The sequence below is a fragment of the Eretmochelys imbricata genome, chromosome 11 (assembly GCF_965152235.1).
Source record: "Eretmochelys imbricata isolate rEreImb1 chromosome 11, rEreImb1.hap1, whole genome shotgun sequence".
NCBI lineage: Eukaryota > Metazoa > Chordata > Testudines > Cheloniidae > Eretmochelys > Eretmochelys imbricata.
The window spans coordinates 82,796,810-82,809,214 of NC_135582.1; the positions used below are offsets into that span (position 1 = coordinate 82,796,810).

General features: G+C 50.0%; 1 protein-coding gene across 1 annotated transcript; it reads right to left on the reverse strand.

The window, feature by feature from the left end:
- Positions 1 to 802: 802 nt before the first annotated feature.
- LOC144272195 (small ribosomal subunit protein bS16m-like) lies at positions 803 to 2,523 on the reverse strand. The gene is made up of 3 exons (XM_077830109.1): positions 2,472 to 2,523; positions 1,824 to 2,084; positions 803 to 1,006 (listed from the first exon to the last, which is right to left on the reverse strand). Exons 1-3 carry the CDS (start codon positions 2,521 to 2,523, stop codon positions 891 to 893), a joined length of 429 nt encoding a protein of 142 aa, XP_077686235.1. The 3' UTR covers positions 803 to 890.
- Positions 2,524 to 12,405: the final 9,882 nt, after the last annotated feature.

Below are 12,405 nucleotides of genomic sequence, written 5' to 3' on the forward strand. Positions count from 1 at the left end.
CTATGAACATCATGTAGTAATTCCTGGATTTTTAAATTATTGTTTTAGCTGGACGCATGTATAATGTTTGATCAAATACTGTTCAGGGAGAAAGGTATAAAACCATCCAAGTATTTGCTATGTTTAGAGTGGTCATGTTCTGTGGGATACCTTCTGGAAGAACAGTAGTGTGGTTAAGTAATTCGTGTCACATTCTGTGCTGCACCCCTGCACCGAAAAAAGGGTTTTCTGCCGCTTACACTATTTGCAGCTTCATTGGGTGAAAATAAAGAAGCAACAGTGGCCAGGTCTGAGTGTCCCTCCTCTAACAAAAATCTTGAAATAGTTCATTGTAAAATTAAAAACCAACTGTGGCTTGTCTTAAATAATGGTAAGGTGACGTTTAGAAGGAAGCCTCCAGGTGCATCCTCACCTGTTTGTTGATCCAACACAACTTCCTATACATTAGACTCTTACCACAGTCAGTAACGCTTTCTCTACCTCCACAATAGAGCTATTTAGAAAACGGGAGTTTGTATTCAGTTTGTATGAATGCTGTAATCTGGAAGGCCCAGATCCACAAAGGTATTTTGGTTCTTGACTTCCATTGGATTTCAGTGGAATTTAGGAGCCTAAATTTTTGTGGATCTGGGCCTAAGTAATTGCAGTTTGACAAACATGAAAGATTAATAATTTGTGCAAAATAAGAAGTAATTAACAAATGAGGACAATCAGAATCCTTGTCTGAGGACTCCTGAAGACTCAAAATACTTTAATGTTCTTATGAAATAATTCACATCCACTATAATTTCTTTGCCTGTAGTAAATATATTGTCCTTTTTAGTTGGCACACTGTTCTGATCGTTGTCTGTACAGTAATCTTTTGAGTAATTCAGTTCAGTTAGATGTTATCAGTCACCTGGAGTTTCTTCCTCAGAAGCTGTTATGGCTTTCAAGGCTCTTCTCTTCCTTAATCTTTCTGCATTTGTGATTGTCATAGGATGCAATGGGAAAAATCCAGAAAGACCTGAAAGAAAGATGATTTATGTTTATAGCTGGAGTTGCAATATGACTGTTCTAGACTCACAGATTCAAAGGCTAGAAGGGAGCGCTGTGATTATCTCGTCTGACATCCTATATAACACATTATAGAACTTCCCCAAAATAATTCTTAGCATATATATTTCAGAAAAACATCCAATCTCAAGTTAAATTGTCAGTGATGGAGAATTCACGACAACCCTGGGTCAACTGTTCCAATAGTTAATGAGACTTTTAAGAAGTGAGAGTAATTGTCTCTCTCACCAACCCTCTAGTGGCTTGAAGTGCCTTTTACTGCTGTCTCAGCCAGCTCAGTGTCTCCATAAATGAGACCTGTTCCCATTTCCTCAAAAAGAACAGGAGTACTTGTGACACCTTAGAGACTAACAAATTATAGCTCATCTTAATTAGCCTCTTACAGTTTGTATGGCAACTCCCACCTTTTCATGATTCTCTGTATGTGTATATAGATCTTCTTACTGTATGTTCCATTCTATTCATCTGATGAAGTGAGCTGTAGCCCACGAAAGCTTATGCTCAAATGAATTTGTTAGTCTCTAAGGTGCCACAAGTCCTCCCGTTCTTTTTCCGGATACAGACTAACAAGGCTGCTACTCTGAAACATCCCATTTCCTGTGGCCAAAAGAAGGGTGATTGCATATATACATATTCTCAAGGATTCATGCAAAGAAATGAAGAAAGAGTCTTTGGTACTCCAAGTATGCGGAGGATCACCAAGGAAAACCTATTGTCTTTGAAGAGAAATAAGCAAATAGTTCAGATTGGAAAACACAGTGAGTTACCTAGAAGTTTTTCAATCGGTTTTGTGACATGTGCTCCACAACCAATCCAGTGTTTGATTCTCTCGATGTTCAAGCCAACAAGCTTCTCATTGTGGCTATTTGGGAGTGGGTCATAGCAGCCCACTTGCTCCAAATACTTGCTGTCCTGCGCTCGCTTGTTATATGCGGCCACTATACGGAAGAAGGGTCTGTTGGCACAACCACCAAGAGCCAATCGGATAGCTACGTGTCCTCCATGATAATTTTTCATAAGGAGATGAGCTGAAGGGAAGATCAACAGGTGTCACAATAGATTTGATTATAAACAGATGCGTATAGACGTCGAGCCAAAAAATTCCAAAGGCCTTAGAGAAAAGCTTGGTTTCATTTAAAAATCAAGAAAACTGCTGTAACCTTCCCTTACGCAGCAACAATAGATTATTCTTCATGATGGAATCAAAGTCTGTACCTTGCCAGGAGATTGAGGTCTTACAGCAATTTATTTACAATAAAGATGACAGATTTGCTCTACCAACCCTTAAGAGAGTTCAGCGGTGAAGGCTGCACATTCTCCAATAACTGCGATTGATTTAGAGGGATGCAGAAACTGGGGTCTGTCAGTACAACATGGTGTGCACGCAACCCTTAACAAGCCCTGTCTGCACTTACCAAGGTGCACCATGATGACCCTTGAAAGCACCTGAAAGAGGAAAAAGACCATGAAGGAATCCCCTGCCACTCCCAAACACAGAACAAGGGGGTAGCCCACTGCAGCTGTGCTGCTGTAAATGCTATAGGGTAGACATAGCCTGAGTTGACAGAGACGAGAACCTGAAAGTTATACACCGGACCCTCGCTAGAACACGCGTCTATATAACACAAATTCTGATAGAACGTGGTTGCGGATCCCAAATTCAGTAACCGTCATTAACTTTCATTGTAACGTGGTCCCCACTGTAACGCAGTACCCGCTAGAATGCGGGATTTGGCATGGATCCCAAATCCCACATTCTAGTGAGGGTCCAGTGTAGTTTGAAAATCCTGAGGGAAACATGGGAGTTTAGTTGCAAGCCCTGCCCTGGCCCCTGTAGACTCTGTCTCTCATGACCCATGTGCCATGGCGATCCTGGGAATGGAAGTTTCAAAGCACCTGCCCCCACTCCCACTTTTATGCTTTGGGGTTTAGGTAACTTTAAACCTCTTAGGAGCACAGGCAAAATGAAAAGATTTTTTTCCCCCCCTGGTAGCTCTGCTAGGCATCAGCCTCACTGCCGCACCCTGCTTGCTTTTCTGTTTCAATAGCTTTGTTGCTAGGGCAATGCCAACAAGTGCCACATGAGTACATAAAATCACTTGTCATTTTAAGGTAAGAATTAGTTTCCCCATTATATTGGTGTTCTGAGGATTTGGTATTATTTTATATATGTACGTTAAGGCTGTCAATCACAGTTATCTCACACGATTAACTCAAAAAAATCAATCGCGATTAATCACACTTATAACAATAGAATACCAATTGCAATTTATTATATATTTTTTGATACATTTTCAATACTGATTTCAATTGCAACACAGAATACAAAGTGCAGAGTGCTCACTTTATATTATTATTTTTTATTACAAATATATGCTCTGTAAAAATGATAAAAAAAATAGTATTTTTCAATTCACCTCATACAAGTACTGAAGTGCAAACTCTTTATTGTGAAAGTGTAACAAATGCAGTTGGGTTTTTTTTGGTTGCATAACTGCACTCAAAAACAAAACAGTTTAAAACTTTAGCGCCTACAAGTCCACTCAGTCCTACTTCTTATTCTGCCAATCGCTAAGACAAAAGTTTGTTTACAACTGACAGGAGATACTGTTGCCTGCTTCTTATTTACAATGTCACCTGAAAGTGAGAACAGGCGTTCACATGGCACTTTTGTAGCCGGCGTTGCAAGATATGCCAGATATGCTAAACATTCCTATGCCCCTTCATGCTTCGGCCACCATTCCAGAGGACATACTTCCATGCTGATGATGCTCGTTAAAAAAATAATACATCAATTAAATTTGTGACTGTACTCCTTGGGGGGAGAATTGTAGGTCTCCTGCTCTATTTTACCTGCATTCTGCATATGTTTCATGTTACTGCAGTCTTGGAAGATGACCCAGCACATATTCGTTTTAAGAACACTTTCACAGCAGATTTGACAAAACGCAAAGAAGGTACCAATGTGAGATTTCTAAAAACAGCAACAGCGCTCGGCCCAAGGTTTAAGAATCTTTACAATTTTTTTGTTTTTTACAGAGCAAATATTTGTAATCAAAAATAAATATAAATTGAGGGCTGTACACTTTGTATTGTGTTGTAATTAAAATTAATATATTTGAAAATGTAAGCATGCCAAATATTTAAAGTAAATGGTATTCTATTGTTGTACAACCGCACAATTAATCGTGATTTTTTTTAATCGCTTGACAGCCCCAATATATATGTGTGTGTGTGTCTATATGTACACACACTATGAAAATTACTTGATTGGGTTGCAGTAATTGTTATTCTTGGATATTAACTAGTTCAGGGACTCCTCAAATCTTGCTGCTAATTGCCCGCAGTTTAAGAAATAGCCGAGAACTCCCAGTTCACAGGACGTGTGTGCGGGTCTCTCTGTGTGGGGGCGTCTGTCTCATCGGTGGGTCTCTGTGTGGATGGAGGGGGGCTGGATCCAGAGGGTGAGACCGTCCCACGGTCGGGATGCTGGGTCTGCTGCCTGGGCTCTGAGCCCTGGTCTACACTAGGACTTTAGGTCGAATTTAGCAGCTTTAAATCGATGTAAACCTGCACCTGTCCACACGATGAAGCCCTTTATTTCGACTTAAAGGACTCTTAAAATCGATTTCCTTACTCCACCCCTGACAAGTGGATTAGCGCTTAAATCGGCCTTGCCGGGTTGAATTTGGGGTACTGTGGACACAATTCAACGGTATTGGCCTCCGGGAGCTATCCCAGAGTGCTCCATTGTGACTGCTCTGGACAGTACTCTCAACTCAGATGCATGATTGTTTGCCGTTGCTCTGACGGAGGGAGGGGCGACTGAGGACACGGCTTACAGGGTTGGCTTACAGGGAGCTAAAATCAACGAAGGGGGTGGCTTTACATGAAGGAGTATTTCAGGCAGCACTTCACGGAGGGTTCCAATAAGAAATGGTGCACCTAAGTTATTGTTCTTATTGGAACAAGGAGGTTAGTCTGGCCTCTGATTGATACATGGCTAGATTTACCTCGCTGCACCTTCTCTGTGGGTGACTGCAGTGTGACCTAGAGGAATGAGTCCCCTAGACAGGGGGGGAAGCAAATGAGTACAAAACAAATCTGGTCTATTTCTTGTTTTGATCCACTCCATCTATCTTTTATATCTTCGGCTGACAGCAGACGGTGCAGAAGGACTGCATGCCATCCACATCTCATGGCTGCTCGGCAGAAGATGGTACAGTACGACTGCTAGCCATCCTCATCTCTTGCCTGCCTGGCAGAAGATGGTACAATAGGACTGCTAGCAATCCTCATCGCTTGCCTGCCCGGCAGAAGATGGTGCAATAGGACTGCTAGCAATCCGTATCGCCTGCCTGCTCACCATAAGATGGTTCAATAGGACTGACTGCAGGACTAAAGAGAATGACCTGGTCAAGTCACTCCAAATTTAGTCCCTGCGCCCATGTCTGCCCAGGCGCTCCTGATCGACCTCACACAGGCGACCAGGAGCACCTCGGACATGACGATGACGGCTACCAGTCCTATTGCACTGTCTGCTGCCAGAAGGCAATGGGTGGCTGCTGCTGTGTAGCAATGCCGTACCACGTCTGCCAGCACCCAGGAGACATACGGTGACGGTGAGCTGAGCGGCTCCAGGCCTGCCGTGGTATGGCGTCTGCACAGGTAACTCAGGAAAAAAGGCGCGAAACCATTGTCTGCCCTTGCTTTCACGGAGGGAGGGAGGGAGGGAACGGAGGCCTGTCGATATGTGCCCAGAACCACCCGCGACAATGTTTTAGCCCCATCAGGCACTGGGATCTCAACCCAGAATTCCAGTGGGCAGCGGAGGCTGCGGGAACTGTGGGGTAGCGACCCACAGTGCAACGCTCCGGAAGTCGACTCTGGCCTCGGCCCTGTGGAAGCGCTCCGCCGAGTCAATGCACTTAATGCACTTAGAGCATTTTCTGTGGGGACGCACACTCGACTATATAAAACCGATTTCCAAAACACCGACTGCTATAAATTCGACCTAATTCCGTAGTGTAGACATACCCTGAGTCTTTTCCTAGCACAACGAGGCGTGGGGGCAGACGGAGCCCGGGTGTATCTGCTCACAGCACTTCTGACACCCCAGAGGGGAAGGAGAGACAGAGCAGAGAGTCAGTGCCCATGGCCCAGCCGGCCCCCTGCCCCAGACGGGTCACTCTGCTCCCCCAGCCCGGCCCCACAGGCTGCTCCCCCAGTGGGGTGGAGACTCTGAAGGGCTGTGCTAGAGGGAGCAGAGCCCCGTTCACACCAGATGTTCCGCAGGGACGGGACGGCCGGGTCCTCTGTGCTGAGCCCAGGGCTGGAACAGCCTTTCACCAGCCTCCCCCACCTCCCCGACAGCCCAAACTCCTGTCTCTCTGCAGCCCTGGGCCCCTGGCCCTGCAGACGCCCCGGGCCGTGCTCCCTGCACTGAGTTACCCTGTCAGCCCGAGTGACTCAGGGGCCGTCCCCTCCCTGCACTGGGCTCTGGGTGCATCTGACACTGTCTCACCTGCAGCAATTCCAGCACCGGCTGCTGACGCTTCCCCTCCAGCTCCGTGATCAGGGCGCTGAGCCGGGAAATCTCCTCACCCAGGTGGGTGGCATTTTCCTCCCTCCTCCTCCCAATCTCCTCGTCCAGCTCTCCCAGCCGGGCCAGGAGGAGGCGCTCCTGTTCGGCCAGAAACTGGTGCAGCCCCTCGCACTTGGACACCACCAGCGGCCGCTCCACTTCCGTCTGCCTCTGGGGTGCACAGAGAGACGCAGGGGCAGGGCAGGGACACGGGGAGAGCGGGTGTCTTGGGAAATGGTACAAAGCCTTGTCCGGGCTCCCCAGAGCGTTTCATTCAATCTCTTTGCCAGAGTAACTGTGGCTACACTAGAGCTTTTGCTAGTATAAAAATGTGATCCAAAATCACCAGCCCCCAGCCCGTCCCCACCACTGTCCCAGCACCAGAGTGAAGTGCAGACCAGGCCGTGGCAAATGGTGATTCCCAAACTGCCCAATGGCATCACTGGGACGTCTGACACTCGAACCCTGGGATCAGCAAAAGTCTCCCCCTGCTCTGCCCTGACCCCTGCCACATCTGCGCCTATTCAGTGTTTTACTGGCCTCTCCCTCTGCCCCCCCTTTCCCCCTCCCAGCGCTAGAGAGCCAGAGCCAGAGGCTGCTCCCAGCTACCCTGGTGTAAACCCATTGACCCCAGTGGGAACTAACACCAGGGTCCCAGAGGAGTCTGACCTGACCCCACTGACTTCGGTGGGCTCACTCCTGATGTACACCAGGTACCTGAGAGCAGAGTCTGCCCTGCACTGGTTAAAATGGCCCTGACCTGTCTCCCTGTAGCGACCCTGGAAACCCTTTAACCTTCTGAATGACCCAGACCCCAAGCAGCGCAGAGCCCCCCTGCTGCTGTTGCTGACACCCCTGTGCAAAGCGGCCGGGCAGGGCAGGGCACCTACCAGGAGCCTCTCCCTCTCCTTGTCCCAGTCGGATTTCAGGCCCAGGAGCTCTTCTGTCTCCTCCCACAGATGCTGCAGGCGGGTTGGGATTTGCTCCTGCAAACAGACAATGGCTCTGGGGGCTGGTTTGGGGTCACTGGTTTGGGCCCAGCGATAACATCGTCACTGAGCAGAGTGAGGCTGTGGGAGCAGGTCCCCCTTCTCCAACCCTCTGAAAAAGTGACCTCAGCTCCAAGGTAGCTCCCCGGCAGAGCTGCTGGACCTGGCCCGCTCCGGCCCAGCACCATCATCTCCAGGCTGTTTCCCTGCCATAGGTCTGGTGCTCTTGAACAGTCCCTGGGAGGAGCTCTTTAGTGTGGCAACCCCCTTAAGGTCACACTTTTTCCCATGAGGAAAGTCACTTGGCTTCACCGCCTCCTGACTCTGAATCTCAGAGCCTTTAACACCCCTGCTTCACATCAGCAAGTCCACCTGAGTTGGACACCCAAGGGAGACTTGGAGGCTCCCAGGGAGCCATGTACCCCACTTCCTTACCCTGGAGTGACTCTCAACCAGCATTGTAAAAGCAGGGGGGGTTATTACAGGGGCAGTCAACAGGCAGACCGCGGGCCAAGTCTGGACCACCAGCTGCTTTCCAGCAGATCCTGAAATCTTTTTATTATTTTATTATGATCAAGATTGTTATTATTTTTTATTATTTTCTCTGAAGTGTGGACCTTGACTATGCCTTGACCAAGAAATTTGGACCTTTATAAAAAATAATTGACTCTCCCTGTTTTTTGACATGTCTGGAACACAACGCAGACAGTGCTTAGTGAACACAGAGAACGGAAAGGTCCATCTGGGTCAGTCCCAGAGCCCTCTGTCCCCTCTGTCGTCCGAGCCCACAAGCTGCTCTCCTGCCTCCAGCAGCCCACACCTAGAACCCCAGCCCAGTCCTTTGTCCTCCAGCTGGGCACACTTGGCTGGCTTCCCATGGAGGGTGGGCCGTCCATGGTCATTTATTGTGTGGTGCCAAATGTCCAGGCAATTGGAATGGCCATTGTCTTCTGGGACACTCCATGGGCATGGGGCCCCAGGCAGCCAGCTGTCCCTCATGCCTGTATCTCTGGGTCTCTACAAGTAACACCTTTCCCCCCTCCCCTCACCTACTTAACCATGGGTAAGGCTAAGATTTTGTCCGGGATATTTTTAGTAAAAGTCACGGCAGGTCACGGGCAATAAAGAAAAATTCACAGAAGCCCGTGACCTGTCCACGGGGAGTTCAGCTGCGGGGTCCCCACACCGCTCACAGTGGCTGGGCAGCTGTGGGGGCTCGCTTGGAGCTACGAGCTGAAGTCACAGAGGTCTCTGGAAGTCACGGATTCCGTGACTTCTGCAACCTCTGTGAAAAACTCATAGCCTTAGCCATGTGTAACCCATGCCTGCTTGGTGTGACGCTCTGTCCCCCTTCAGCAGCACCTAGACCAACTAAAGATGTGTGAACCTCCTCCAGTCTTGGAGAGGAGAACAGGTCTTTTAGCTCACGCAGTAGAGGCTCGTCCATTAAGCTCCACAGGTCCCCCTCTTTGATCCCAGCTGACGACAACGGGGGTCTGTGGGTGTTAAACATGCACCACATAGGGGACACTGAGGCACACACAATATTCATCCAAACTATTATGAAAAATTCCCACTGCACAACAATCCCGTTATTAGGCAGCTCCCTGGCTCTAACCCAGGGCTGGTCAGACACACGGGGGGGGCTCTGTAGCTGCAGAGAAGCTGCCCCTGTAACTCCAACCATGCAGATAACTGTTCCCTACCCTGTGCTCCTGGGCAGCCTCCTCCATGGGAACCACCGTGCGAGTGCGGTGCGCCCAGGATCGGTCACACACCAAGCAAAGGGGGGGCTGATCCTCCTCGCAGGAGAGTTTCAGAGCCTCCTGGTGCCTGTCACCCACTCTCTGCCCCTCGGGCTCTGGCCCCGCCTGCAGCCTCAGGCGTTTCACTAGCTCCGCCAGGTTCCCCAGCTGCCCGTGGGGACGCAGGTCTCTCTGCAGGGCGGTTTCTCTGCACTGGAAGCAGGAGAAGTTTGGCTCCGGCTCCCCCCAGCACTGGCTGAGGCAGGCCCGGCAGAAGTTCTGCCCACACTCAATGGTCACCGGGTCTGTGAAATACTCCAGACAGATGGAGCAAGTCACTTCGTCCTGGAAGCTCTCGGCCAGGTCCCCGGCAGCCATGGCCCCCCCGCACTTTCCTGAGCAGAGGAAGTAGCCAGCAGCCCTTGAAATCTTTTTTTTAGTCGATTGCACAACCAGGAGCCAATCACCCTCACCGGCGGGAAATTTAAACAAAACCAAAACCAAAGCAGAAGCCGCGCCCCCAGAAAAGCCCCCAAACAAGCAACGAGCTACTTAAAGAAATGAAGAGGTGATTTAATTACATACACAAAGAAGCCAAGGCTGCTCCCCTGTTTCTACGTCCCAGGATCACATTCGCAATGGGAGTCGGTGTTCAGCTCTTTGTCCTCTGTGACACGTAAATCCTTCTCCTAGTCACTGCTTTCCAGGCTACCGATCCCGAGGCTCTAGGTGCGGCCACCCGTCTCCATTCCCAGCTCTAGGGCCTTGCTTTTGGCTGCATTTGTTTTACTAATCCCAGTTTACCAAACTATCCAGGCTGCTCCATACAACGGCCCCATCATTAGCATATTTACCACTCCTCCAAGCTGTGTTAGCCACAGTGATTTTATACTTACTGCCAGATCGTTAATTAAAAAGTTGAGACGTGAGGGGGCTACAGCCAATCCCTGTGGGGCCTCATTAACAGCTCCCCCATTCAGTGATGATGCCCCATTGACAGGTACAAGGTCAGACTTGGGGTCACAGAGCAGGGGGATTATTTTACGACTGTTTTATAATGCACCTCATTTATTTATTCACAGGCTCCACCTACAGTGTCTGTCACTGTTGTATCTGGGCCCTTCTGGGACAAGTCTAGTCTCATTTACACTGGATCCACTCCAAAGTGAATCCAGGCCATCCCTCCCAGCCTGCCCACGAATGCTGTCTGTGGAGATCTATCCCAGGAAACAGCCTCACTCAGCCATGCTAGGGCTGGTGCCCTGATTTCTTGGCTTCTGTGGAAACACTCCCAATGGCCTTTCCCCTCCCGCTTCCCGCACATGCTGCCCCAGGCTGGGCAGATCCCATCTGTCTAGGGTTTGCCCCGCTTCACCTGCAACCTTTCCACTCAGGGGACTCAGGGCACTTCAGTAATTCAACAAATGCCCTTGCTTTATTAGCACTGTGTCCAGGCCCTACTCAGGTATCAGGCCCCATTGTGCCAGGTGCTGCATACATACAGAACAAACAGACAGTCTCTGTCCCAAAGAGCTGCAATCTCCCTGCTTCCCTTCTCCCTGCAGGAAACTCTCTTTGCTACATCTTGGACCTGCTCCCACTGCTCTCTGGGTGATTGGCACTTTCACTAGCTCAGGGCCTTAGAACATTTTCTATGTGTTTCAGAGCCTCCGAACCATTTAATGAAATCACATCTCTGGGTGAGTTATGGTTTTGCTCCTCCCCCACCAAATGGGAGCATCCTGAATGCAGCCAAACAGCTGTTTTGTGGTGGGCAGAAGGCCCTGGAAGAGTGGTGGAGGAGTTGGTCAGCGGGAGATGCTCTGTGGGGAGGGCAGAGCTTGGCTGTGGGTGAGTGCTAAGCACCCACTAATTTTTCCCCATGGCTGCTCCAGCCCCGGGGCACCCATGCAGTCAGCGCCGATGATGCCCTCCCCCAAATCAAAAGTCCTCGAGATTTTGGGTGCATCTCTCCATGTTGTAGATGTTACCAGCTTCTGTGTGTGCGTGTCTCTCTGGGTGGGGGGGTCTGTGTGTGTTGATGTTTAAGTTGATTGTGAGGTCACGGATGCCAACAGCAAAGACTGTTCGGCCTCAGCATTCTTGCCCTGCCTTCAGTCTGCCAACTGGCTTGGTTGACAACGGCTGGTGACCCAAGGAGCTGCTGAGAGACGCGGACTATCCCTCTGTCAACAACTTCTTGCATCAGCTTTTTCCACAGGTTTTCGACAAAAGATGAGTTTTTACAGAAGGTAATTCCCAGATTCTTTTCCTGCTCCTTCAATCGCACATGACAGGTTGGTGCCTCCTTCCCCACGGGCAGGGGTGGCCGACCTGGGGCTCCGGGGCCGCATGCGGCTCGTCAGAGGTTAAGACGTGGCTCCTTGCACAGTCCCGGACTCCGAGGCTGGAGCTACAGATGCCAACTTTCCAATTTGCTGTGGGGTGCTCACTGCTGAACCCCCTGCTCTGCCCCAGGTCCTGCCACCTCTCCACCCCTTCCCCAAGGCCCCTGCCCCTTCCCCCGAGCCTGCCATGCCCTCGCTCCTGCCCCTTCCCCACCAGAGCCTCCTGCGCACTGCAGAACAGCCGATTGCGGCGGGCGGGAGGAGTGGGGAGGGAGGGGGAGGCGCTGACGGGGGGGGGGGGGCTGCCGCTGGGTGGGAGGTGCTGGGGGCTGGAGGGGGTGGTGGATGGGGGGCTGCTGGCGTGTTACTGGGGCTCTTTGGCGATGTTCATTGGTCAATTCTGGCTCTTCTCAGGCTCAGCTTGGCCCCCCCCGTTGCAGGGACGGGTGGGGGCCAGCGTTGCAACAGTCAGGTCTCAGCGTTCCGTTTTGATTTGAATGTGGGCATCTCTCCCTTCTCCGTCTGCTTCAGCCTTTCCCGGTCTTTGGAGGCAGATTTCGAAGCTTTTATCTTTCAGCAGACTAGCATGGGTGAATTTCCATGGGTATAACCTAAAGGGAAGATAAAAAACTGGTGTAGAATTTAGACTGATAGCTCCATCAATAGTATTTCCCTCGGAGTTG